We start from the raw sequence: 26986 nt of genomic DNA, 5'->3' as shown, positions 1-26986 counted from the left end.
GAAAATGTTCTGGGAGGAGATTTTTTTTTTTCTAGGTTTCTGAGAGCCATTCCACCCCCCCCCCCCCCCCACCGGCCAGGGGCACCAGCAATAAAACTCCTGGCCATTCGGGGGAAACTGAGAGCTCAGTCACCACCAAGACCAAGGGGGCAGATGCTCTGGAAAGTGCGGCCGCATCAAAATGCTGCTGAGGGGTCATGCCTGAAGGTCAGGGGCCTACAGGTCAGGGGCAAGGTGGGACTAGAGCCTGCGGAAGAATCTTCTCTTTCTTTCTCTATCTTCCTTCCTCCCTCCTTCCCTTTCTCCCCCTTTCCCGTCCTCTCTCTGTCCCTTCTCTCTCCCTCCCTCCCCCCCAATGTGACCTTCCCAGGCCACTTTGTTTACATCACGCTCCCAGCCCTCTCTCTCCCACTCTCCATTTTCTTTTCCTGCGTGCACCTGTCACCCTCACACCTACCGTGTACTTCTCTATTGGTTTGCTATTGTCAGGCAGCCCCTCCCCCCCAGCAACTTCCATGTGGACAACGACTGACCTCCCAGCACCTAGAACAGTGCCTGGAACACAGGTGGTACTCAAAGAATATTCTTCTCCCCTTCTTTCATCCTTCTTCCTCTGCATCCTCACTGCGCTGTGGGAAGGGAAAAGGGTTGTACGTAAGACATATCCCTGGCTTACAGGAGCTCATGGCCCCCCGCCCCAGAAAATGGGTGACTCCAGAGGAAACTTGTGCCCCCACCGACTTCATCTCCAAACTTCCCCAGCCCTTGCCTCCTGCCCTCCGGTCTTCCTTTGCTGTGCACTTAGACGTCTTTCTCTGCAGCAGTGGGTGCACGTATCTGCAACCAAAGCCTCCTTCTGCCCTGCCCAGAGGAGGCAAGCAGCATGGAGTGGTGACATAGGACAGCCCCGAGTTTGAATCTCAACTCAGTTTCATCTGTAGGGTGGAGCTCCGTTATCTACCTTGCAAGGGTTCCACTGAGAATTAGAGCACATCTAAAAGGTTTAGGGGCGCCTGGGTGGCTCAGTCGGTTGAGCATCCACCTTCGAATCAGGTCATGATCTCACCGTTCGTGAGTTCGAGTCCCACGTCAGGCTCCGTGCTGACAGCTCAGAGCCTGGAGCCTACTTCAGATTCTGTATCTCCCTCTCTCTCCGCCCCTCTCCTGCTTATGCTCTCTCTCTCTCTTTCAAAAATAAATAAACGTTAAAAAAAAAAAAGAAAGATGTCAAATAACAAGGATATGAGAAGATGTTTACAAAATATTAAGTGAATAAAGCAGCTATATGTCAATATTACAGTATGAATCTCTCCCTCTTTCTCTCATATTGGTGCTGCCTCTAGTGGAGGAATTACAGGTGGTTTTCTTGTTTTTTTCTTTGTGTTTTCTGTACTTTTTTTTGAATTTTGTTAATATTTATTTATTTTTGAGAGACAGAGGCAAAGCGTGAGTGGGTGAGGGGTGAAGAGAGAGGGAGACACAGAATCTGAAGCAGGCTCCAGGCTCTGAGCCATCAGCACAGAGCCCGATGCAGGGCTCCAACTCACGAGCCGTGAGATCATGACCTGAGCTGAAGTCACGCGCTCAACCGATTGACCCACCCAGGCGCCCCATGTGCTTTCCGTATTTTCTAAAATCTCTACAGTATACTTGTGTTACCTTTTTAAAGAAAAATTAGAAAATCACATTGATTTTGACAAAGTATGGACTAAGCATAGGTTTGACCTAAATTCTATGGTTTACTCATGTCAAGATCACACACATTGACCAACAGACCATTCCCGATCAAGCTTAACGAACTTGTGAAAAACTTAACTGTTCTGATCATCTTTTACATATTTTTTCTTAATACCCTTTTTTCCTTTTTTTATTAAAAAATTGTTTTAAGTTTATCTATTTTTGAGAGAGAGAGACAGAGCGCGAGCAGAGGAGGAGCAGAGAGAGAGGGAGACACAGAATCTGAGCTGTCAGCACAGAGCCCAACGCGGGGCTCGGATGCACAAACTTTGAGATCATGACCTGAAGCCAGTCTGACTCCTAACCAACAGAGCCACCCAGGCGCCCCATGCCCCCCCCCCTTTTTTTCAGGAATAATTTTAGCTTTACAGAAAAGCTGCAAAGATAGTACAGAGTTCCCCTATACCACGAACGCAGTTTCCCCTGCCAACGTCTTAACTACCCACAGTACATCCGTCACAACCACGAAACCCACATGGGCCCAATGCTATCAGCTAAACTTCAGACTCTCTGAGGATTTCCCCATTTTTCCCATTAACGTCCTCTCTCTGTTCCAGGATACCTTCCGTGGTACCACACGCTCAGCACTGAGTTGTCACGGCTCTCCAGGCTTCTGTGGTGTAGGCCAGTTCTTAGACTTTCCTGGTTTTTCATGGACCCTACATGACTTCTGTGACCAGGAAAAAAAAAAAAAAAAGGGACGGTGGTGATGGCGGTGATCACGATCACGATCTAGGAATTCCTCTCTGTTTCTCTTGGGGGCGGGGGAGGCAGATAATCCGGCTTTTTCTGCCTCGGGTCCCAGGACCAAAAGGGGAAAGGCACGCTGCGCGGTACCGATGGGATGCGCAGAGGTCGGGGCTCCTGGGCCCCTGCCCACCTCCCTCGCCCCCTGCCGCTGTGCCCCCGGTCCCGACGCCGGGAGCTGCGGGGGCTCCCGGGGGCAGGCGAGCCCCGAGCCCGAGGCTCCCCTTGCCGGTTGGGCGAGCGCGCGGGCGGCACCCGGGTCAGCTGCTCCGCCACCCCACGCGGCCGCCCCGCCCCTGCCCGGATCTTATAAGCCTCTCCCTCCGCCTCCCGACGGCCGAACTGCCCGCTGCCCTCCCGGCCAGGCGCCCCCTGCAGCATGATCTGGAACACCAATCTGCGCTGGCGGCTGCCGGTCACCTGCCTGCTCCTGCAGGTGGCCCTGGTGGTCCTCTTCGGCGTGTTCGTGCGCTACGACCTCGATGCCGACCCCCACTGGATCGGCCGTCAGGGGGATGAGAACACCACCAGCGACATGGAGAACGAATTCTACTACCGCTACCCGAGTAAGTCCGGCCACCCCGCAGGCCCCCCAGAGGCGGACGGGCAGGTCCCCCACCCTGCTCAGAGCCCTGCCTGCCGCACCTGTGCAGCCTGCTGCTCGGGAACAGGGGGCGGGGGTCCTAGAGGAGGAGAAGCTGCCCGCAGCCCGCTGGCCCTCCCCACGCAGCCTCCCCACGCGGCACCTGCCAGCCCCTGGAGGGCACGCTTGACAAATGGCCACATGTGCACCAACTCTTCCCTGTGTTGAAGCGACAGGGAAAGCTCGCCAGGGTGAGCTCACTCCAGGTGCCATCAGAGGCCCCCAACCTCCCCATCAGAGAGCCTTACTTGTCCTTGAAAGACCCAAGTCCCATCTCAGTCACCAACCAGGGGGTGACCCTGGCTCCCTTGTCCAGCTGTGCCCGTACTGGCCACTTAAGGAGGCAGGTCCGATGTCAAGGGCTGCAGGGATGGCTCACTGACTTGCCAGTCCTGCTATGGGGAGAAGCATATGGGACCCAGGCACCTAACCCTCATCTGGCCTGGAAGGGAAGAAAGAACAGCCCTCATTCTCTGGTATCTGCAGTGCCGGGGTTAAGAGCATGCCCTTGGAATCACCAGACCTCGCTCCTATCATGGTTCTGCCATTAACCAGGGGGATAAGCCTTAGGAAAACATCAACCTCCCTGAAACTCTGTCACATCTGTCCAGCCACATCTGTCCAGCGGGGGATAATAATAGCACCTCGCGTGCAGGCATGGGGTGAAGCTGGGGTGAGACAGGGCACGGGAAGTTCTGGCACAGTGCTGGGCTGGGCATGGAACCCGCACTTCCTAATGAAGCAGTTACTGGAGGTGGACAAAACACAGATGCCCTAGGACTCAGGAGCCGGAAGAACTGGTCCAAGGTCACTCAGGTTGGTCCAACCTCCAGACCCCTCAGCCCGAGGCTCTTCCCATGCCCTTGCGTTTTCTGATTTTGGACACTATCTACCAGCAGCCAATGACAATCATCCCAACGGTTGGTGCGCACAGAGTCATGGACTGTTAGTTTCCACGGGGACCATAAAGCTCACGCGCAACAGCCACCTAGGCCGGCTGGCGTTCCCTCCATGGCTTGAAAACCCTCAGCGAGGGGAGCCTTTGCCTCCAGAAATAACATTTCACTTAGCTCCAAATAAATAACTGCATACATGGAGGATGACAGCCTGCATGAAAAAAGACAAGAGTGGGGGGCGGGGGTGCCAACTCAGTGGAGCCGGCCATATTAAATGGCTGCCAGAAAGCGAATGCCGTCACAGGTTACATTAATAGAAATACGGCGCTTAGCAGAAGGGAGGTTATGGAAGAGGAGTGTGCCCTGTGCTGGTCGAAACCACAGCCTCGACTGGGCTCCACTCAGAGTTGTATTTTAAGAGACCATGACAGCTGTGGCCTTAGAATTAAGACTCCAAATCCACTCTTCACTGCCCACCTTTACTCTCCTTGGACAGATCTGGCAAACGGAGAGGCAGGACAGCTTGAGATCCTCCTTTGCCTGTTCTACTTCACTCTGGCTCTTGCTTATCTCTCGGCCATAACCAGCCCTTCAGCAAAGCACAGGGGACAAGTTCTCCCATGGGCATTCATAGGTCCTTGAGGGGTCCAGACAGTGGAAGGTCTCAAAGCCCTAAAATAGGAGCTACAGAGCCTCCCCAGAGAGGGTTGCGGTCCTCACATCTCCCCAGCTCCTATTCCCCACTCCATCCACACCCACCTTCCATGCCCCACCGTCATCAATTCACCCAACAACCATTTATCCATAGGGTGGCCACGTAATTTGTCAACTAGTGACACTTATGAGAGTGAGGGAGTGGAGAGGTTGCGCTCATAGTAATTCACCAGACCAGAGACGTAAACCACAACCATCCCAACAGACCAAGACTCAAGGCCGTTGTGGATGAACAAGTTACACATCCTTGCTTTCTGACCCCGAAGGGCTCCCAGACTCATGGAGGGCACCCCAGTGCCTTGTCCTCAGTGATGTCAGGCTCTCTGGGCAGAAGAGATCTGAGACAGCTTCCTGGAAGGTGGTGGGATGGTGAGGAGGGGTGAGGCAGGGCAGCTACGCCAGGAGCAGGTGAGTGGTGCAGAGTGGCCCAGCGGTAGGGTTTGTGAAAGGGTAGGAGGGAAGCTGCTAAGGGGGATGAGACAGCCCCAGGCACCAAGGAGGGCTTGAGTTTCTCCTGCTAGTTCCCCTTGGCCATCAACAGGGAGTGACAGAGAGGAGAGGAGTAGAGGGAGAGATGGCCGGCCTCCGGACTCCAGTCACAACAGCTCAAGCCACCAGACGTGCGTTCCCTCCTTTGACCTGCCCCCCCCCCCAACCCTGCCAGGAAGGCGCTGTTGGGACTCCCATGTTATAGACAAGGAGACTAAGGCCAGAGAGGGGGTGACTAGGAAACCAGAGGGCCAGGGCAGGAGCCCTGGACATCCAGGCCCGTGCTCCTGGACCACTCCCCTTCCTTCAAGTTCGCCTTTTCCTTTTCCCCCTGCCCAGCCCTTCTCAGGTCCACTGGGTCATGGTGGCCGTGGTTCGGAGTTAGAGGGCACGTGGCCTCCTGGTTCAGGTGGGACCCCAGTGTGGCAGTTCCCAGGGGCAGAGGATGAGGGCACACCCTTGTGGTACCTTCTGGGTTGTTGGCTCCAAGCTGTCAACATAATGGGCCTCATTCAGGCCCAGGGGATTAGTGGAGCCTGCTGGGCATCTCGGGTTTCCAGTGGAGTCCAGATCCAGCCGGCTCGGACTGGGGCTCAGGAGGGCCCAAGGGCTGCTCCCCACACACAGGCCCCTCGGCAGGCCGCAGGCACAGAGCCAGCTGGAGACTTGCCCCAGCAGTGCCCTCGGAGGCCAGCGCTACAGGCACCTGCTGCCGAACACGAAACTTCCCCATGGGCTGGTGCTCTGGGGCCCGAGAGGCCGTTGGCAGGGTCTGGGGGAGGTTAGGCCCCCGGAGCCATCAGAGCCTGGGTTCCTGAAGCGTCCCGGGAAGACTGAAGGGGGAGCAGGACACATGTTCAGAGATTTGGCCATGGAATAATTTCAACTATTAGAGCATTTAAATTCCTCTGTTCTCTCCCCACTTACGAGTGCTTTTCACACGCTCTGTCAGGCAGGGCATTTCTGTCCCTCTTGTGGTGCAGGGAGTGGACGGTAGACATTTGCCCAACACTCTCGGGGTGGCGTCCGTGACCCAGGCAGGGACCAGCTGAGCCCTCCCACCAGCAGCCCAGCTGCTTTCCCCGGGGCCTCTGCCCCATTGCCAGGAAACCGTGAAGTGACGGGGTGGTTCTGTGGTCGGCTCTGAGGTGTCAGACAGGTGGGCACGGAGACTTGGGCAAGTGAGGGACTGGCCAGGAAGTCTCAAAGAAAAGTCTGGGCTAGACTGGCCTACAGTGAGTGGGAAAAGGGCGGCCCCGGGTTGCACCAGGCGGGGCACCACCCTTTCTGTGCTGGTGCAGCAGAGCGGAAGAAGCCGCTGAGGCCCAGGGCGAGGGGAATTCTGGCCTCAGATTTCAGAGATTTCAGGGACTAGGCCAGCTTCTCAGGGGGAGGGGGGCGGGACCCATCCTGGGGGTGAGGGAGAGTGAGCTAGGAGGGGGGTGGAGAAGGGGAGAGTGGGGTACTGCTGCCCCCTTGTGGCAGCTCTTGTGGCTGGCACGCCAGCTGGAGTCTTCCGCTGAGAGACCAGACTCTGGGCCAGCAAGACTGCTTGCGTCACCCCATGCTGGGGAAAGAGGGGGGGAAGGGCGGGTATCTCTCCAACTTCCACTGTCCCACAGCAAGTTGCCAATTCAGTGCAAAACACCTGGACAAACTTGAAGGAGACAAAGGGAAATTGTAGCTGATATTACCCATCAGTTGCTAAAGAGCCAGGCCTGTGCCCCAGGATTGGATGAAGTCATTAAATGTGCACCGTAAACCTCTGGGGTGAACACCACCTGAGCCCCTGTATTACCCTCCCCCCCCCCCCCCCATTTTACAGAAAAAGAAACTGCAGATCAGAGGGATTATGTCCTTCCTGAAGGTCACACAATTGGGACTTTCAAACCATTACTGGTAAAAGCGTTTTAGGAACTAGCACCAAACTTTATGAAACGTAAACTATTCAACTGTTTTATGTCTGGATTCTAAATTAGGACCGGTTTGGGAGATAAAGAGAAAGGGAGCAAGAGAATGAATGCGGAGGTGCCCAAGGAGAGGAGAAGGTGGCATCCGTGTGCCTGAGGTGGGGGGAGAAGAAAGAGCCAAGAAAGAGAAGGTCGAGAGAGGTTGGGGCACCGGAGGAGTCACAGAGGACAGAGAACTGGCGAGAGGGGGCAGGCAGGGATGATGCACGGAGGAGGGCAGGGCCTCAGGGAGAATGAAGGCAGCCCCAAAATTGCAGTACCCCCCAGGAGGGCCCCCCCCATACCCCACCCCCTGTCCCTGCCCACAGGGTTCCTTTCTGCCACCAAACTGCCTCTTCTGAAAAGGCCCCCACCCTCTGTGACGCTGCCTCTTCCCAGGGATTCCTCCCACCACCCCCGCCAGCGCCTTCCCTGTCCCGTCTGCTAGCCTCAAAGGCAGGCCAGTTCTCAGCTTCTGTCTCCCCCTCATCGTGCCCACATTCTGACTCACATCTCCATCTGCGGGCCTGCCCAGTCTCACATCCCCGCTCCACCCCGCACAGCACAGCCAGGCTCCGTTCCTCCCACCTGCCACCACCACCCCCCCCCCACATCCCCGTGGTCATCTTCAACTCCAAGGACACCAGACCCAGCCCCTCCCTCCCACTCCACAACTGCCTCCGATCCCCTGTGTCTTGCAGCAGAAGCCCTGCCCTCCTGCCAGCTCCCCTCCCCGGCTGCTGCTGGAACTGAGGTCTGCGAGTGTCCCCTCCCTCTTTCACACCTCTCCTCCAGTCTGCCACCCATCCGTTCTCCCCAAGAATAACCATAATGCTACGTATGGCGCTTCACGCGCATTAGCTCAGATTCCCCCACGACAGTTGGAAACGTGATAAACCATGAAATGCGATAATACACGCAATCAGCTGCACACATCGTGAAACCGACACCAAGCTGCTGTTTGTTCGCGCAAATTCGCACAGGTCTCCAGGCAGGAGCTCAGAGCGCCATGCTGGGGTGAGACCCACAGCTCTCTTACATCAGCTTGCACGCCCCCTGCCCCGGGCCTGCCCTGCGGCGTGCAGGGCCTCCTCCCTCAGCCGCTAGCCAAGGGGGCTGTGGCCGTGGCCTGGGCCACAGGAAGGCCTTTGGGGTGGGGGGGGGCGCTCCCCAGACACGGTCAGAGGTACTGGGGACCAGCAGAGTGAACAAAACCTACCAGGAGGTTTACAGTCGAGTGGGCTAGACAAACACACCGTTCTGCAAACTGTAATAAGAACCAGAAAGGAAAGAAGAAGGAGAGAACCCACTTCAAACCGGGTGGTCTGGAAAGCCTCTGTGATGAGGCAACGTTTCGTTGAGATCTGCAGGAAGAGATTCTGGCCTCTTTGTGGGAACAGCATCCCAGGGGGAGGGAAGGACACAGGCAGAGACCCCGGAATAGGACTGAGGAACACGGAGGCAGGTGCAGCTGACGTGTGGGGGGAGGGGGGAGGAATGAGGAAGGAATGAAGGGGGCCGGCCAGTGGGGCCTGCAGGTCCCCCCCCCGCCGCCGCCTTTTTTTTAAACGTTTTACTTGGGAATAATTTCAATTTATAAAAAGTTGCTAACACAGAAACAGCACAAAGAACACTGTATACTTTTAACTCCGATTCAGCTCCCTGCTCCTTCTCTCCCTCTCTGCACAGAGACGCAAACACATACACTCTTCTTCTCCGAATCTTCTGAGGGTGGGTCAGACACATCATGGCCCTGTCACCCTAAAGATTCCGGGATGTTTCCCGAGAATGGGGGTATTCTCTGCAACCACAGTAATCAATTTCATAAATGTACATTGTGCAATACCTTAATATTCAGTTTCTATCGAATTTTATCAATCTAATTTTCTAATTAGTCTCTAACTTTGTCAATAACAACCTCTATAGCTCTCCTCCCACTCGCCCCCCCCCCCACCCCACTGCCTGCCCCCCTGCCCCCGCCAGGCAAATCCAGGATCCAGTCCTGAGTTAGGTGTTGAATGCAGTAGACCTATTTCTCTTTATCCTTTTTTAACCTGGAACATTTCTGCGGCCTTTCTTTGTCTTTTATGACATTGATATTGCTCAGGACTCCAGCCTCACCCCCGTTTCTAACAGCATGTTACTCATTTTCTGTTTGTCTGATGCTTCCTCACGAGTAGAATGGGATTATGCCTTCTGGGCTGGAATACCATACCGGTGATGTGTCTCCTTCAGGGTGTCACATCTGAAGGCGTGTGCTATCCATCTGTCCCTTATTGGCGATGTTAATTTTGATCATTCAGTGAAGACCTTGCCCCGTTTCTCCACTTCGTAATTACTGGGTTTTGTTTGGTTGTTTTCTTTTTCTACCTTGTAACTTGTAAGCAGTCCATGGGGAGACTCTTGAAGACAATGCAAATGTTCTGCTCTTCATCAAAATTTCTCCCTGGATTTAGCACCCACTGATGGAATCTTTACTGTGAAAATCACGATTTTCCGACTTCAGCACTCATTCTGCATTTAACCGTCTGGCCCTCGGCGTTCTGGTACAAGCAAGAGCCCTCCTCACGATCTCATTTACTTCCGACTTTGAGTTACTGTTTTTGTCATGGTTTTAATTCATTCCAGTACCTAATTATTTTGATGCTCAAACTGCCCGATTTGGCCACCAGGAACCCTTCAGCCTGGCTCCTCTTGTGTTTTGTGACACCTATAATTCCTTTTAGCGTCTTATTTTTTGTGACTATCTTTGCTTCCCTTCTGTCCTTTTCTGGGAATCTAGAATCGGGCAACGTTAGCCCTGGAAGGACAGTTAAGATCATTCTAATCCATCCTTTGGTTTTATGGAGGAAACTGAGGCTGAAGGGAAGTGGCTTGTCAGGACCACACTGTGAGCTGATGAAAGAGTTGGTTCAGAACTCAGAATTAGCCTATGCCTAAGTAACAATAAATAATGACACTTGTCCATTTTGAGCACCTATTATGGGACCGACACTGTTAGGTACTTTACATACATATCCGCATTTAATCTCTGCAGCATTTGTGACTAAGCATTCCAGAAGGCGCTGAGACCCAAGTGTGTTACCTGACTCTCCAGAGTCATCTGTCTACCAGATGGAGGAAACGGGTCCAAATTCAGGTCTCAGTGATTCAGGAAAGGGTACTTGCTGGAGGTGGAGGTGGGATGTGACCTTCACGGGAGTGATCAACTCATGTGCTTCACCAGTCAAGATGAGACTAACTTCTCCGTACTAAAGTGATGCAGTTGAGGGGGCAGAGCGCAGAAAGTCTGGATTCTGGACCCTAGATTCTACGTGTAATCCACAGCCTGGCCCCCATTTCAAATGCCCAGCTGCCCACCTCCACCCAGGGTGTGGATGGAAACAGGAAGCTGCCATCTCCTGAGGGGACACCCAGGCCTTCCTTGGCCTTAGAATGAGTGGTCTCAAGTGGGAGGCTCACCCTGGTTTCCCCCCAGCCCAGCCCCCTCCAGAGGTTCTTAGGACAAGACGGGGGTGGGGGGGTGGGGGGGGTTAGCGGCTGTTGTATGCACAGGAAAGTCATTCATTACTGCGCCTGGCCCCAGGATCCGGATGCAGACATGGGAGGAGGGGGCTTGGAAGGCTACTGGGTGGCCAGTGGCCCGGAAGACACAGGTTCTGCGCGGGGCTTTGCTGGCCCAGACCCAGGGCTAGGGCGGGCTAAGCGACCGAGCCCCCCGGCTGCACTCTCCCCGCAGGCTTCCAGGACGTGCACGTGATGATCTTCGTGGGCTTCGGCTTCCTCATGACCTTCCTGCAGCGCTACGGTTACAGCTCGGTGGGCTTCAATTTCCTGCTGGCGGCCTTTGGCATCCAGTGGGCGCTGCTCATGCAGGGCTGGTTCCACTCCTACAAGGAAGGCTACATCCACTTGGGCGTGGAGAAGTGAGCGCGGGGGGGGGGGGGGGGGGGGGGGGGGCCCGGAGGGCAAGGGGCGGGGCCGGGGCGGGCTCTGCAGGGATGGGGGCGGGCCCCGGGGACGAGGGGCGGGGCCCTGGGAAAGGGGGCGGGCCCGGAGGCGGGGCCCGGGGTGAGGGGGCTGGCCCGGGGGCGGGGATCACAGGGCGAGAGGGCGGGTATGCAAAAGAACATTCGTCAGCCCGCGGGAAGGCCAAATCCACAGAAAGGGTTCAGAGGCAAACGGCCATAAAACCACGTTTAACGTGCAAGCCCCTGCTGTCACATATAGGGCACCAACCGGGGATCATAGGCCAGGTGTCTGAAACTTAAAACATGCCAAATACTTGCAAGATGATTAATTCACTGAAGCCAGTTAAGGAATCCACGACTTTAGAGAAACTGGAAAAATAGTTGACTAGATAGAACATGGTCGGAGCCAAGAAATTAGTCTTTTGTATAAAATCTTTGACAAGAAAGTCTCACTCCCAAAGCCGTAGATCCAAAGTATGAAAACACCTGTAATATATTTCATTGGCCACCACAGCCAAAGAGCTATGGCTGAATGAAAAACAAAAGTATACAACTTTTTAAAAATCTCCAAAGAGAATTATTATGAACTTCGTGAGTTGGCAAGTTTTGGGTGAACCAGTGATTGGGTGAGTTGGTCACTTGACAAATTGAGTGTTGGCAAATTGGCTTTCAGGGGATTGATTTTCAGCAACTGAGCTGGAGCCCATTTTTGGTGCTCAGGACTGGATGCTCATGTTGTCCCTAGACCCTCCTCCTGGCTCCTGTGCCTACTTGAAGAGTCCCACCTGTCACTCTAGGGTCATGGCTCCCCTACAGGCTCTGCCCAAAACTCCGTGGGCCCTCCTAAGAGGTGACATCCGAACTTCCATCTCCCGGCAGCTGGAGGCCCAACGTCAGATGGGTCTTCTGGCTGCAGTTGTGGGAACATCAGCAAATAACTCGGCCTCTCTAAGCCTCCATGTTTCATCTATATGATGTGGCTAATAACAGTCCCTGTGTGGCACAGGAGGACATATGCTGTACCAGGCAGCTATTTCTGTGCCTGGCACTTAGTAACTGTCATGATTCATTCAGCCGGGCCCTATGTGAGGCCCTGGGGACACAGCCGTGAACAAGGCTCGTAGTGAAGCAGACGCTCCAATGAACATCCTCTGTCTTGGGAGGGACCTGACAGAACGGCCCCCATTACACTCCCTGGCCCTACAGTCAGCTGGTCTCTTACTTCTCACCTCCTGATGCTCACACACACACACCTGAGCGTGGGGCAGGGGCACTTCCTCTGGCTGCGAATGGCTTGCGGGTCTAGCCTCTACCGTCCCTACCCCCACCCCTATTAACAACTCCCCTGACTCTGCCTCACACTCCAGGACAGCTTTGCCGCTGGCCCGGCCCAGGAAGGCCTGGGTTAGGAGGCACGTGGATGGAACCAGGGTCTCCTTTGGCCGCACGACATCTACCTGGCTGTCTGCTTCTCCATCAGCCTTCTGCTGACCGGCTAGGCTTTCAGGGTCCAGACTTAAGAAGGACCTAGGTGCTTCTCTGCTTCTGTTCTCTCTGTTGGCCTTCCTGCCCCCTCCATCCAGCCCCCAGCTCCCTACGTCCTGCAGGAAGCCCTCTCTCTCTTCCCTGGACACAGATCCTCTCTCTCGGGTAAGAACATGAGAGCTCAAACCCAAGCAGAGCCCTGGTAACTAACAGAAGAGGTGTGTTTAGAGTGAGATCTAAGAGTCTGGAGACAGAGACCACATGTGGGTGGAGGAATCAAGGAAGGCTTCCTGAAAGAGGAGGCAGTCAGAAGAGGTTCTGGAAGGGCAGGTAGAGGACGGAGGGCAGGGCGCGGCTCCAAATATGCAGCATGTTCAACAACAGCTGCCAGATGACTTGGGTGCCTTGACCACAAAGTTGCCTGCAAGGAGGGGGTGCTGAGATGGGGTCACGAAGGAAGGGCATGTTGCTGGACCCTTCACCTGTTATTGTTTTTCATTCTTAGAGTACCTTTAGGATGTCATGTGCCCTTGCGACATCATGAAACGAAGGCTCAGCAAGGTTAAGCCACAAGTCCAAATCCATAGATGACCAAAGTCTAGATTCAAACCCAGGGCTTGGAGCGCAGCTTTTTGCTGCTGCCTCAGCCCCTCCCCTGACCCATCTCCCCACAGCCTCATCAATGCGGACTTCTGCGTGGGCTCTGTCTGTGTGGCCTTTGGGGCGGTTCTGGGCAAAGTCAGCCCTGTCCAGCTACTCATCATGACCCTCTTCCAAGTGACCCTCTTCTCAGTGAATGAGTTTATCCTCCTCAGCCTGCTAGAGGTGAGCAGGGATCAGAACGGGGGTGGAGATGGAAGGGCCACTTGGGGTGACAGCAGGGAAATAGAGAAAGGGAGGGCTGGGGAGATATGCCAGCTGGATTCGGTTCACTGTTGGCAAGTCACTTAACCTTCTGAATGTCAGTTTCCTCGTCTCTAAAGTGAGAGTAATGATATTTACTGGGCAGAGCAGGGGCCCCTCATGTTGGTTGTCTCCCTCCTTTCTCTTTCCTGCATATTGGGTGGAAAGAGTGGGTGTTCCTGAACACAGTCTTTTTTTTTTTTTAACACTTATTTGAGAGAGAGAGAGAGAGAGAGAGAGAGAACAGCATGAGCTGACACTGCAGAGCGTGATACAGGGCTCAGTCCCATGAACTGTGAGATCATGACCTGAGCCAAAATCAAGAATCAGATATTTAACCGACTGAGCCACCCAGGCACCCCCCTGAACATACTCTTACACACACACACACACACACACACACACACACACACACACACACCACATTCACAGATTGGTCTCCCAAGAAAAAGACACAGTGTATTGAGGGCTACACATATGTAAGGAAGGAGCCTTAGGGAATATCCAAGGTGGACATGTATCGCTGCATAGGTTGTGCACTGCATGACTCTAGAAGTGACAGTCACATGGATTCTGGCAGGAATCATGCCCCTTAAAGTTGGCCAATTCAATGAACCAAGTAAGGGGTACCTTAGACCTCTGACTCCAGCTCAGATACTTCTTGGTACCTTTGCAGGGGTGAAGGCCATTCAGAGACTTCATCCATTTCTTAGCCCCCAACTCCTCTACATTTGGACTCTGCCTGGAACACCCCCACCCCGAAAAAGGGTAGAGTTTCTTTGCTTTTGTTTTTTTTACGTTACACTACATCCAGTCATTCATTTTGTCATTTTCTTCAGCCACCAGACTGACCCAGGCCGCCATATCTCTACCTCTTAACTCACCTCCTTATCTTCATCCTTGCCCCGCTCACCGCCACAGGCCAATCCCCACCAGCAGCCATGGAGACCTGTTAGTAACGCGTATGAGACCAATTCCCCTGATTAAAACCCTCCAGTAGCTTTTAAAATTTCACTTCAAATGAAATCCACATTTGTTATAAAGCCCTACATGTTCTGCCCCCAGCCCCTCTCTCCAAGCTTATAACCTACTCTCTCCCCATCCTTCTGTGCTTTGGCCATACCCTCCTGTCTGTTCCTCAACACAGCAAGCTTGGTTCCCCCTCGGGGCTTTTGCTCTTGCCTGGAATGCTCAGCTCATCCCCCAGTCATTTTCATCACTGAGGTCTCAGCTGGAATATCACCTCTTCAGAGAGGCCCTCCCAGATTCTCCCCCGTACACAGTGTTGCCCTCTAGCTTACCCCCCTACTCCACCCCTAGTCACTGTGTCTCACGTTGATCTGGTTTATTTTCTTCATAACATTTCTCCTTCTCTGATAAACCTTATCTGTCTGGACCATCCGTGTCCCCAGCATCTAGTTCAATGCCTAATAAGTGCTCAACAAATATTTACCAAGTAAATACCAAGACTCCGAGTCTGACTGCATGTCAGGCAATGCTCCGGGCACTCTCACTCAGACCCCGAGGAGCTCACAATCTAGTGAGGGAACCAGGAAGTACACAGTTACCATGCAGTGTGATGAGAAGTGAGGTCAAGGGCTTGGTGACATGAAGGAGGGTGCCTGAGCCAGCATGGCAGGTCAGGGAGGCTTCCTGGAGGAAGAGACGTCAAAGCTAGAAGTCAAGGAGGAAACAACCAGGCAAAGGGGTGAGGCAGAGGAAACAGTGCAAAGGCCTTGAGGGAGGCCCACAGTGAGCGGTCTCTGGTGGCTCCATCTGGTGGAAGGAGGGTGTGCTGGGGGAGGGCTTGGGGGGGTAATGGTAGAGGAAGGGGGGCAGGACACGGATCATAAAGGCTCCTGGAGATGGTGTTGAAGAGTCACGAGGGCAACTTTGTCATGACGGCAGTGGGGAGCTATGGAGAGTTTCAGATGGGGGAGTGGCACGGCCAGACACACGTAATAGAAATGCCACTTCGGCTCTGGTGAGGACAATGGCTGGGATCAGGGAGCCCTGTCCAAGAGGCTGTCCAAGTCGCCCTGGTAAGAGATAATGGGACTGGGGGTAGTACCAAGAGAAGGAAGTGATTCAACAGATAGAAAGGAGGGGAATACACAGGCCTTAGGGACTGGGTGTGGTGGGAGGCGTGAGAAAGAAAGAAGCAAGGCTAGGTGAGGGCTGGGCATTGGGGCCAATGGGCATGATCTGAAACAGTGAGAATCCACAGTCTTGGGCATGAGTCGAGAGACCCTCAAAAATCCCCCCAATCTGCTACAGAAATTTGGTGTATGTTTTTTTGTTTTTCTTTGACAGAGAGGAGAGAGGGGGTGGGGAGAGAGGGAGAGGGAGAGGGAGGGAGGGAGGGAGGGAGGGAGAGAGAGAGAGAGAGAGAGAGAGGGGGAGGGAAGGAGAGAGAATCCCAACCAGGCTGTCAGCACAAAGCCTCACTCAGGGCTTGATCTCACGAACCCAGAGATCGTGACCGGAGCTAAAATCAACAGTCGGACGCTTAACAGCCTGAGCCACCCAGGCTCCTGCTACAAAAATTCTTTTAATGCCTGACAGTCTTCAGGCCTGTCTCTGTGCCAAGTTAAAATACAACAATCACATGTCAGGAGCACTTGCCCTTGGCTGAGCCCTGCTCTGAATACTTTACGTGGCTTATCTCAATCCTCATCTCTGAGAAAGGCACAATTATTACCCCCACTTTACAGATGAGAAAGCTGAGACTCAGAGAGGTCATGAGGGCTCATCCCAGGTCCCAGGGTGCTGGGAGAGGCACCCACCAGGCCGGGAACCAGGAAATCCAGGCCTGTCAACAACCCCACCACTAAGCTCTGTGACCTTAGACCATACACTTACCTCTCTGGCTGGATTTCCCCATCCTAAGTGAAGGAACAAGTCTGTGATTCTGATTGGAATTCCCCCCCCCAACATGGGTTCTGAGTGGGGAGGAAGAGGAGGCTGGAGAGAGGGGAGGGGGGCACGCGGAGGAAGGCTAAGTCCACGAAGCACCTGTTGAGTGCCAGGCGCTCACCGGGCGCTTTACACAAGTTGTCTGATTTAACCCTCGAGACGGCCCTGCTAAGTCACCGCCCTCTCCCCCACTTTGTAAATGAGGAGCTTCAGAACTAAAGAAATCCAGAGGCATGGAGTGGGGGAGGGCAGGAAGGGACAGAAGAGGAAGAAACCTCCCTACGTGCTACGTGCTCTGACTGTGGGAGACAGGAGACAGGAGGGTGGGGATGGGGTGGGTGGTGGAAGGTCAGCTGGGAAGTCATAGGGTAAGGTCAGCTGGGAGGTCATAGGCAGGATGCTGGCAGTCTAGATCGAGTGGTGCTGGGCCAGGAGTGACTGCGTAGAAAGACATATGGAGAGGGTAGGGCCCAGGGGGAAGGGAAGGGCTCCCAGGAATGAAGATAAGGCAGAAGCTAGTGACCAACTAGGTGACAAACTAGGGGGTGCCCTAGGTTCTAGGTCTGCTTCACCTCTTCCCGCTGAGTGACTGGTCAAGGTCCTCTCCAAGGCTGGGTTTCCCAATCTGGGCACAGTCCCATCTGCTGGGTGAGGATACTCTGGCATTTTGCTGACGGGCTCACAGCCTGGGTTCAGGGATCCCTGCTTTCTCCTCTTCCAAACTGATTGGTCTGTGGGGGGCCCTGGGCTCCCATCTTACAGCTTGTGGAATCAGAGACAGATGGACCTGTGTGTGTGTGTGTGTGTGTGTGTGTGTGTGTGTGTGTGTGTGTGTGTTTGGTGGGGAAGGAAAGTGCTCACAGGTGGGAGGGAGAGACAGTATCAGAGCCTCACCGATCCCTGTACCCCAGGTGAAGGATGCAGGGGGCTCTATGACCATCCACACATTTGGCGCCTACTTTGGGCTCACAGTGACCTGGATCCTCTATCGACCCAGCCTACATCAGAGCAAGGAGAGGCAGAGCTCTGTGTACCACTCGGACCTCTTCGCCATGATTGGTGAGGGCTGCTATAAGGACTGAGGGCCACCGTGATGGGTGAAGGTGGCCATGATGGATAAGGGCCATCATGATGACTGAGGGCTGCCATGATGGGTGAGGACCACCATGAAGAGTGAGAACCACCATAATGGGTGAGGGTCTCCATGAGGAGTTCAGGTTCCCGTAACTATGCCTGATCTCCATGTGGTCTGGAGGGTGGTAGCCAGTTCCCTTTGGGGAAAGGGCAGAGGGGGTTGCCTGTAGACATCTCCAGGATCCCAGATGATGGTCCCTTTTTCCCACGGGGCTGGAAGAAGTTGGTCACTCTTCCTGTTTTCCCTAGGATGCCCTAAGGCAGACAAAGTGGAAATGGTGACTCCATCCCCTGGGTCAGGGCAAAATGTGAATTCCTACGTCCTGTGTCCATTCATTCCAGAGAACACATATCAATCACCCACTCTGGTCTCCTAAAACCCAGCCCTGCCTTCAAGGGATTATTACCAGATCATTACCAGATAATCTCCCAAAAGCGGGGGGAAAGATTCTCCCTCATGGTGTTGTGGGAGCAAGGTGGGAGGCATTTAGCCCAGTTACGGGGGTCAGGCTACACTTCCTGGAGCAGAATCAGGAAGTAAGGAAGGCAGGGAGGATGTCGTAGGAAGAGCTCCCAGCATGAGTAAGGCTGTAGGGTGGGAAGCTGCTGGGGCACAGGAGTCATCTGAGGTCTCTGGAACTAAAAAGGGCAGGAGGTCTGCCTAAGTTCTGTTGGGCCCATCTAACACCTCTTCTCCCGGGCCCACCGGCCCTGTCTGGTCTGTCTAGGCACCCTCTTCCTGTGGATGTACTGGCCCAGCTTCAACTCAGCCGTGTCCAAACACGGAGACGCCCAGCACCGAGCTGCCATCAACACCTACTGCTCCTTGGCAGCCTGCGTGCTCACCTCGGTGGCACTGTCCAGCGCCTTGCACAAGAAGGGCAAGCTGGACATGGTGAGCCAGGGGGGCGGGGAGCATGGGGAGCCCGGGGAGGGGGGAGGTGCGGCTCTGACAGCCTGTGCCTGGTGGGCACTGATCACCACGCCCTTCCAACAACTCCTTGAGGCACGCAGCATCAGGATTATCACACCCACCCTGCAGAGGAAGAAACTGAGGCTTGGGGACAAATGATTTGTTCGGATTACATAGCTGGGTTTTGGCATAGCCCAGAACCAGATTCTCAGAGATTGTTGATCTCTGAGCAGCTCCTCCTCCTCACTCTCCTCCCCCGCAGCCTGGGGTGCTGACAGCCGTTCTGGGCTGAGCACCCCATCAGACCTGCCCCGTAGGGTTGCCAGGGGCACCTCCCTCTACCAGGCTTCTGATCTTCCAAACACTGGCCCTCAGTCTCTCTCTCTTCTTTTTTTTTAAGTTTGAGATTGGGGCGGGGGGGGGGGGGAGAGAGAGAGAGAGAGAGAGAGAGAGAGAGAACGCGAGTGCATAAGTGGGGAGGGGCACAGAGAGAGAGGGAGAGAGACGGAATCCCAAGCAAGCTCTGCACTGTCAGCACAGAGCCCGATGTGGGGCTCGAGCTCATGAATCATGAGATCATAACCTGAGCCGAGATCAAGAGTCAGATGCTTGGGGCACCTGGGTGGCTCAGTCGGTTATGCGTCCGACTTCGGCTCAGGTCATGATCTCGCTGTCCGTGAGTTCGAGCCCCGCGCTGGGCTCTGGGCTGATGGCTCGGAGCCTGTTTCAGATTCTGTGTCTCCCTCTCTCTGACCCTCCCCCGTTCATGCTCTGTCTCTGTCTCAAAAATAAACATTAAAAAAAAAAAAAGAGTCAGATGCTTAACCAACTGAGCTACCAGGAGCCTGAGCCTTCTTAAAGCAACCTCCACCTGCATCATCCCATACGCTCAGAAAGGAAACCCCTTTGATGCTTGTCCACACCCCTGGGAGGTTGGTGGGGGGATATGGTTTCCCAGTGTCCTTCCTGTCGCTTCCCTGGGACAGATTGTTCTGTCATTAGTGGGGAGGGGCCAAAGCCCATAGATGGTGGTAGATTCTTCTATAAAAAGAAGACCACCTCTCTATCTCATAGTCTGATGCTAGCTTCTTGACACGGGTATATGTGTGCTGGGACACTGCCATGGCCCCTGGGTACACTGGACAGCCACCACACAGAGAGGTAGGGACTCACACATCAGAGGGAAGAGAATCAGACACAGGGATGTGGGCACAGCTGTGTGCTCCCAACACCCCCACGCAGGCAAGGGCACGGAATGAGGTCAAGGTCAGGGGCTCTGGCTCCACACAGACCCGGATCGACTTACCTTTCTGCCTCCTGCTAGCCGTGTGGTCTTTAACAAGCCACAACACCTCCCCGCACCTCAACTCCCTCCTCTGCACAAGCATCAAAAAATAACTGTCCTTACCTCCTGGGCTTGTTGTAGAGACGGACTGAAATCATCCCCGCAGCCGGCAACGCAGTACCCGGTGCGGGTAGGCCTGAGCCGTCGTAGGCCCACGGGCTCTGGCTCGGGGGTTTGCGCACGAACAGGCCTGATGTCGGCGTACGTCACGGGGAGACCATCAGACATGCAAACCTGCGCACACAGGTTCACAGGGGACATGCAGACATGCCAGTAGGTCTCACCGGCAGGGACACATGATTTGTGCCCACGCACAGTGCCCAGGCTGCTGGTGCAGAGAACACAGGCGCTAGGCCCGGGGCCCTCTGCAGGCTCCTGGCTGGCTGAGACGCGCTGTGAGTCACCCTTGCCTCCCGGAGCCAGAGCGTGGGGGTGCAGGCTCCGGGAGAGGACTGAGCTCTGGCCCTCCCTACCCAGGTGCACATCCAGAACGCCACGCTTGCGGGAGGGGTGGCCGTGGGCACCGCTGCCGAAATGATGCTCATGCCATACGGCTCCCTCATCGTCGGCTTCATCTGCGGCATTGTCTCCACCCTGGGTTTTGTGTACCTGACGGTGAGGGCCCCCGGCCAGGGCAGAGGGCTGGGGAACCCCGGGGTCTGTGTTTCTAACTGGCAGGGGTGGGGAGGTCTGGGGGCTGGAGGGTGCTGGGTCTCTGGGTATTTGGGGCCTCTGGAATCCTGGCCTCCCCACACCCCTGCCACGGCTAAGGGCCCGAGCAACACCCTTCTCACCTCTCCAGCCATTCCTGGAGTCACGGCTGCGGATCCAGGACACGTGTGGCATTCACAACCTGCACGGCCTCCCGGGCATCATAGGCGCCATTGTGGGTGCAGTGACAGCATCCTGCGCCAGTGCTAAGGTGTATGGAATAAAAGGGTAAGTATGGAGGAGGTGCAGGGAGCCCGGGCTCCCTCCTTCCTTCTCCATTCCTCCTTCCTGCTGTTCTGGGGTCCAACGTTGTATCTCTACCCCTAGCCTTCCCTAATCTGAACAACCGTCCATGGGCCTCTCTCCCGAACCTCTGTCCTTCCTCAGGAGTCTTAGAGACCATCTGATCTGTCCAGTGCACATGGGGAGGCTCAGGCCAGGGTTTACTGAGCCTTGGTGCCCATTCACATTTGTGGGGCGACAGCAAGTGCTTCCTTGGCCTCTCTGTGGAGCCCTGACCTGCTCTCTGTCTCCACTCGAGGCTTGCCAATTTCTTTGGCTTTGATGGTTTCAAGACTTCCTGGGACTCAAGCATGCAGGGCAAGTTTCAGGCTGCTGGTCTCTTCGTGTCCCTGGCCATAGCCCTGGTGGGCGGCATCATCGTGGGTGAGTGGGAGCGTCTGGGCCAGAGAAGGTGGGGCTGCTGCGGGTGGGGGACCCACCAGCACGTACCAGAGGCCAGCCCGGAGGACCCAGGAATCCTGTGCGCTTGTGGCTGTGGGATTGGGTTGGGTTGGGGGTGGGGGGGGGTTTCCCATCTGTGGGAAAGGGCTGGGTAGGCAGAGAGGAAGTGGTTCCTGACCTCCTGTGACCCCTAACTTTCTTTAGGGGTCATTTTGAAGTTGCCATTCTGGGGACAACCTGCTGATGAGAACTGCTTTGAGGACTCAGTCTACTGGGAGGTGAGTTCCAGGAACTTGTTCCTCTACCCAAAGGGGGTTCTGCCCTTCTCCACAGACCCTACTCACGTCAGCTGGGCTGGGTCCTGAGGAGCCAGAAGCTGAAGGTGAGGGACAGAGCCCCTCGTCACCTTACTCCTCCAACGGGAGACTGTGTCTCCTGGGGCGGGGGCGGGCTGAAGGCTTTATTCTAGAGCAGTAATTCCTAAAGTATGGCCCCCTGTGCTCCCCAGAGGCAGCGGCACCTGGGAACTTGTTAGGAATACAAATTTCTTGAATCGTACCCAGTCCTCCTGAATCCAAAATTCAGGGGTGAGGCTCAGCACTGTTTCAACAAGCCCTCCCCGTGATTCTGATGAAACGCACACCCGCCTCTGAGAACCAGGACCCTTCTGTGTGCATTGGAATCACCCGGGGAGCTTTAAAGGTTCTCCAAGCCCCACGAGGCTCCGAGTTCATTGGTTTGGGGGTAGGGCCTGGACATTAGGAGTTTTTGTTTTTTTAAACTTCCCCAGGTGTATCCAATAGGTAACCCGGGTTTAGAACCACGATGTGGTGGGCGCCTGGGTGGCTCAGTCGGTTAAGCGTCCGACTTCAGCTCAGGTCACGATCTCACAGACCGTGAGTTCGAGCCCCACGTCGGGCTCTGGGCTGATGGTTCAGAGTCTGGAGCCTGCTTCCGGTTCTGTGTCTCCCTCTCTGTCTGCCCCTCCCCCGCTCATGCTCTGTCTCTGTCTCAAAAATAAACGTTAAGGGGCGCCTGGGTGGCGCAGTCGGTTGAGCGTCCGACTTCAGCCAGGTCACGATCTCGCGGTCCGTGAGTTCGAGCCCCGCGTCGGGCTCTGGGCTGATGGCTCAGAGCCTGGAGCCTGTTTCCGATTCTGTGTCTCCCTCTCTCTCTGCCCCTCCCCCGTTCATGCTCTGTCTCTCTCTGTCCCAAAAATAAATAAACGTTGAAAAAAAAAAATTAAAAAAAAAAATGGTTATTTATTTTCTTTGAGATGGGGGAGAGAGAGAGGGAGGGGGGAGGGCAGATAGAGAGGGGGAGACAGAGAATCCCAAGTGGGCTCTACCCTGCCAAACCCACAGTGAGATCAAACCCACAAACCGTGACATCATGGCCTGAGCTGAAATCAAGAGTCAGATGCTTAACCGCCTGAGCCACCCAGGTGCCCCTTGGCTCTGTATTTTTAACCACACCAGAAGTTTTCTGGGTAATTTCAACTGATATCCATTATAAGCCAATTTCATGTACATAGCTAATAATGCTTTTGAATTCATTCTCTTTAAATTATTTTTTAATTATAAAATGAATAGAAGCCCATTAAAGGAAATCTGGAAATAGAGAAAAATAGAAAGAAATCCTATCACCCTAATTCAAGTACTGTTAATGTTTTGGGCATATTTCCCTCCAGTCTTTTTTTTTTTTTTTTTAATCCTCGCAGATTTTTTAATGTTTATTTATTTTTGAGAGAGAAAGAGAGAGAGTGTGTGTGTGAGCAGGGGAGGGGCAGAGAGAGAGGGAGACACAGAATCTGAAGCAGGCTCCAGACTCAAGGCTGTTAGCACAGAGCCTGATGTGGGGCTCAAACTCACGAGCCATGAGATCATGACCTGAGCCTAAGTCGGATGCTTAACCGACCGAGCCACCCAGGTGCCCCAGTTTTTTTTTACACAGTGGAGATTATATGCCCAATTTGAGATCCTGCTCTTTCTTTTTATAAGAAGTATTCTGTTATTACATTCTTAATAAACTTCCTTTTTTTAGCAGCATAATTATTTTCATCCCATTTTTAAAGTCAGAATTTAAACTATTTTAGACACCACAATTAGAAATCACACAGATTTAACACCAATGAAATAAACTAAAAGATGTTATCAATTTCCATATATAGAAGTTCACTCTTGGTTCTGTTTTGATCTTTACAATGTATTCTAAGTTCACACCTTCTCTCTGCTGTATACCTTTCAGCAGTGCTCCGTTTTGAGGACTGTAATTCTGTGTCAGTGGAAGTAAGCCACCATCAGGCCGTCCCCTCAGCCCCTGGCCTCTGGATGGTTTACCCAGGAGATGAGGTGGCTTTCCAGAGGATGAGGGGACACAGCTGTTCCCCAGGACCTTAGATGAGGCAATCTTTTTTAAGTTTATTTATTTATTCTGAGAGAGACAGAGACAGCGGGAGTGGGGAAAGGGCAGAGAACGAGGAAGACAGAGACTCCCAAGCAGGCTCCGTGCTGCTAGTGCAGAGCCCGATGCAGGGCTTGAATCTATGCAACCGTGAGATCATGCCCTGAGCCAAAATCGAGAGTTGGACGCTCAACCAACGGAGCCACCGAGGCGCCCCAGATGAGGCAATCTTTGAGATCAAAGCTAAGCCTTGAAGCCGAGGCAACGCTGATCCACCCCACTCCCACTCCACCTACCAATCCATTTCTGCTCCCCCTCCCCCACACACACACATCTCACCTCACCCCCCTTTTGGACCTGTCTGCTATTCAGGGAGCTTGCCATGCTGCCTCTCCCTGGCACATTACTCCTGCTCATCTATCAAAAGTGGGCTCAGCACAACCAGAATCCCCCGCCCCTGACTGGGCTATCAGCCTCTCATGTGCATTTGCAGCTCATATTGTCACTGTGCCTGTCACTTGAACGCCTTCCCATTGCTCTGGTGGGGCAAGGACTCTGTCTCATGCTTGCAGTGCCCCAGCACCCTGGACAGTGGCTAGCCTGGTGTAGGGGGCAGGACACCTGTGTGAAGGACTGCCCTGCTCCCTGGCATGCAATCTGCAAAGTGATCACAAGGTGGCGCCCGCCACACACCATACGCTGCTCCTGACTTGCCCAGGCTGTGCTAGTTCTACCAGGGACACCTGCCTGGCCTAGGGCAGGGCCCTTGGAACTGCCCTCCTGTCTCTGCAGATGCCTGAGGAGCCGAAGAGCACTGCCTTACATCCTGAGGACTCCACCCTCAAGCCCGCGGAACCTTAAACTCCCAGGGCAGGTGAGAAGCAGGTGAGAGCATGGGCAGGGTCTCCCGGTGGGTGCCCAGCTCTGGGAACTGGGTGACACCAGCAAAGGGGCAAAAAGAGAGCATCAAGAAATGCGGATGTGAGCTTCCACCCCTCCTGCCTGGATTGGAGCAGGCATGTGAGGGGTGGTGGCACTCAGACTCCTTGCAAGCTGGACAGGCACGGAGATATATGGAAGGCACTCTGAACTGGAAGGAATATATAGAAGGTGACCTGGGTGCACACTTGGCTTTGCTGCTTACTGGCTGTGACTTTGAGGATCTCTTCACCCAGAGCCAGAGCCTCAATTTCCTCACTTATAAAAGCAGGACTGACAGGCCTGGCTCTATTCAGTCGACCACCTCGGGCTAGTTGTACCTTCCTTCTCTGTCTCCTCTCTTCTTCCCATCAGCTCACAGTCTCCTTGCCCCCGTGTGGAATGCACCAAGCCCTTCCTCGTGCCTTTTGCATCTAACCCTCCACAGAGAGCTCTACCCGACAGGTGCAACTACTTCCCTCTTTTCCAATAAATGAGAAAATTAAGGCTCAGAAAAGTTCAGGTTCTCCAAGGCCACAGAGTGCAAGTGGAGAAACTGGGGTCTTAGCAAGTCATTACCCCTGTGCTCATTAGCGCTCTTGGATCCCCTTGGAGCCCAGAGCTTGGAAAGAGCTGCGTCTGGGGCACAAGGCTGAGTGATGTGACCACTTGCCTCTAATGCCCACCCTGTCCGGAAAAGGCAAAGGTGCCCAAGGGGCTACGGCAGGACCCCACAGTGGCCCGCTGCTCTTGGCTCTCTCCCTGCAGGCTCCACAGACTGCCCCGGCCCTCCCAAAAGAGCGGTGCTGACCAAGCTGAGAACACAGGAGCAAGGCAAGCAGCACCCCACCTGCTGGCCCGGCCCAGGGCGCCCTCCACTTCTTTCTCCTTCATCCCAGGAGGCCTGCCTGAGCATGGAGACGGGAGAGCTATAGACAAAGTGGGCATCCAAGCCAGGTTCTGGCTGCAGGAGGCCTGCCTCCACGGGGTCTTGGTGAGAACAGCAGGCAGGAGTGGGGCCGGCAGCCGGGAGTGGGCGCGAGCCATCCTAGGAGACAACTTAGCCGCCAGCCCCGCTTCTGGGGTCTTCCGCTCCCTGCCTGCCCCTCCACCAGCACCTCCCTTGCTCCCTGGGCCCCCCAGACCTCTCTGTGCCATGCAGATGGCAGCCTCCGTGAATAAATGTTCCTGGTGTTCTTTGTAGAATGGGTGTGAATGCTCCAAACGGGGCCAGTTTGAAGGACAAAAGGACCCCAAAGACCTGGCCTCCCGCCCCTGTCCTGACCCTCCATACCAAGCTGCCACCCACAATGCAAGGGAAATCATCCTGGGCTGAAGAGGAAGAATCCGGGGTGCTGGAGGCTGCTCCCGCTTGGGGCCCCCTGCCAGGCTCAGCTTTGGGGCTGGGGTCTTTCCCCAAGGCCCGTCCTTAGCTTACATCAACCACCCCAGAAACTCACCGACCATGAAAACTGCCATGCCCACCGTGTGACCCTGCTCCGTTTCAAGGGCACTCAGGCAGGTGGGAGAATAAGGGAGGAGGGCTCCTTCGGGCCAATCCCCCTACCCCAACCCTCTCCTCTTGCTCCCTGCCAAGCCAGCCTGGATCTCACCACTTCTTGTGGCCAGCCACCACCCTGGGCTGAGTAACACACACTTCCCCCACCCTTCGGGGCCTCACAGTCTAGCTGAGGACCGACCTGACACCCGGGATCCACCCTGAACTCTTGGCAGCCATTCCATGGCCAGGTGGCTTCCCAGAGCGGGTGACCTGAGCAGGGTTTTGGAGGCTGAATAGGAGTTTACCGGAAGGATGGCACGGGGACAGCCTGGGCAGACACCCAGAGATCAACATAGCGAGGTTTGGTGTGGCTAAAAGAGGTGTGAGGCAAAAGCGTGCCAGCTGGAGAGTAAGCAGCAGAATCCAGATCCTTTGTGGAGCAAAGACTCCAGGGAGGAAGGGGTGAGGGGAGAGGGAGGAGAAGGTCTCTCCTGCCTCCAAATCCGCCCTCCCCGCCCCCCTCACAATTCACACATACGTACACACTCAGGCCTTCATTCTCCGTGCCAGAGGAGGTGGGGGGGGGGGGAGGCGAAGGAGGGGAGGAGGGAGCTGAAATGCAACCTATTCATGTTCCCGCGATGTAACACCCCTCATTTTCCATGCTGGGTAAAGACAAAAACCCTTTACAACCTGTTTCTGGAACTTGTCAGCAGCTGCCAAGAGGAGCATGTTAATTAAACGTCGGCAAAGATGGAAGCTGGAGGCCCCGGCTCTAATTGGACAGTTTGCTTCACCGGATTGAAAAACATTGTGACAAAGGAGGAGGTGCGCGGCGGCGCGGCAGGGGTGCGGCGTGGCGAGGAGGGGAGCGGCGGCTTTGATTTGCGCGGAGCCGGGCCGCAGCCGCCCGCCCCCGGCCGCGCC

The 26986-nt window shown here is 54.7% G+C and overlaps 2 protein-coding genes across 4 annotated transcripts in view; one reads left to right on the top strand and one right to left on the bottom strand.

Annotated features, from left to right (window-relative positions):
- The window catches only part of TICRR (TOPBP1 interacting checkpoint and replication regulator), a 114879-nt gene extending 94772 nt beyond the window's left edge, over positions 1-20107 (bottom strand). Inside the window, exons 1-3 of one of the 2 annotated variants that reach the window (XM_086711521.1) lie at positions 19906-20107; positions 2300-2407; positions 458-629 (exon numbers count right to left, since the gene is read on the bottom strand). The gene's annotated coding sequence lies outside the window, so the exon portion shown is untranslated. Of the gene's footprint in view, positions 1-457; positions 630-2299; positions 2710-19905 lie in introns of those variants that run through there. The other variant, XM_086711520.1, reaches the window with a different exon arrangement.
- On the top strand, positions 2806-25754 carry RHCG (Rh family C glycoprotein). Of its 2 annotated transcripts, none has more exons than XM_086711530.1 (11): positions 2806-3050; positions 10915-11101; positions 13306-13456; positions 17362-17509; positions 18313-18479; positions 20320-20457; positions 20645-20781; positions 21095-21219; positions 21442-21515; positions 24433-24514; positions 25327-25754. In XM_086711530.1, exons 1-10 carry the CDS (start codon positions 2864-2866, stop codon positions 24499-24501), a joined length of 1383 nt encoding a protein of 460 aa, XP_086567656.1. In that variant the 5' UTR covers positions 2806-2863; the 3' UTR covers positions 24502-24514; positions 25327-25754. The 2 variants fall into 2 exon arrangements, with proteins under 2 accessions (XP_086567656.1, XP_086567655.1); XM_086711529.1 differs by having other exon boundaries at positions 24433-24525.
- Positions 25755-26986: the final 1232 nt, after the last annotated feature.

The sequence above is a fragment of the Puma concolor genome, chromosome B3, assembly GCF_028749965.1.
Source record: "Puma concolor isolate L17-30 chromosome B3, mPumCon1.1.hap2, whole genome shotgun sequence".
NCBI lineage: Eukaryota > Metazoa > Chordata > Mammalia > Carnivora > Felidae > Puma > Puma concolor.
Note: the sequence above shows the minus strand (reverse complement) of the source record. Positions and strands in the feature narration are given on the sequence as shown.

Excerpts from the sequence above, each read along its gene's own strand:
- RHCG (XM_086711530.1), top strand. The coding sequence starts at position 2,864 with ATGATCTGGAACACCAATCTGCGCTGGCGGCTGCCGGTCACCTGCCTG. Across the intron at positions 17,510-18,312 it reads GGACCTCTTCGCCATGATTG|GCACCCTCTTCCTGTGGATG; the intron begins GTGAGGGCTGCT and ends TGGTCTGTCTAG. Across the intron at positions 21,220-21,441 it reads GGTGGGCGGCATCATCGTGG|GGGTCATTTTGAAGTTGCCA; the intron begins GTGAGTGGGAGC and ends AACTTTCTTTAG.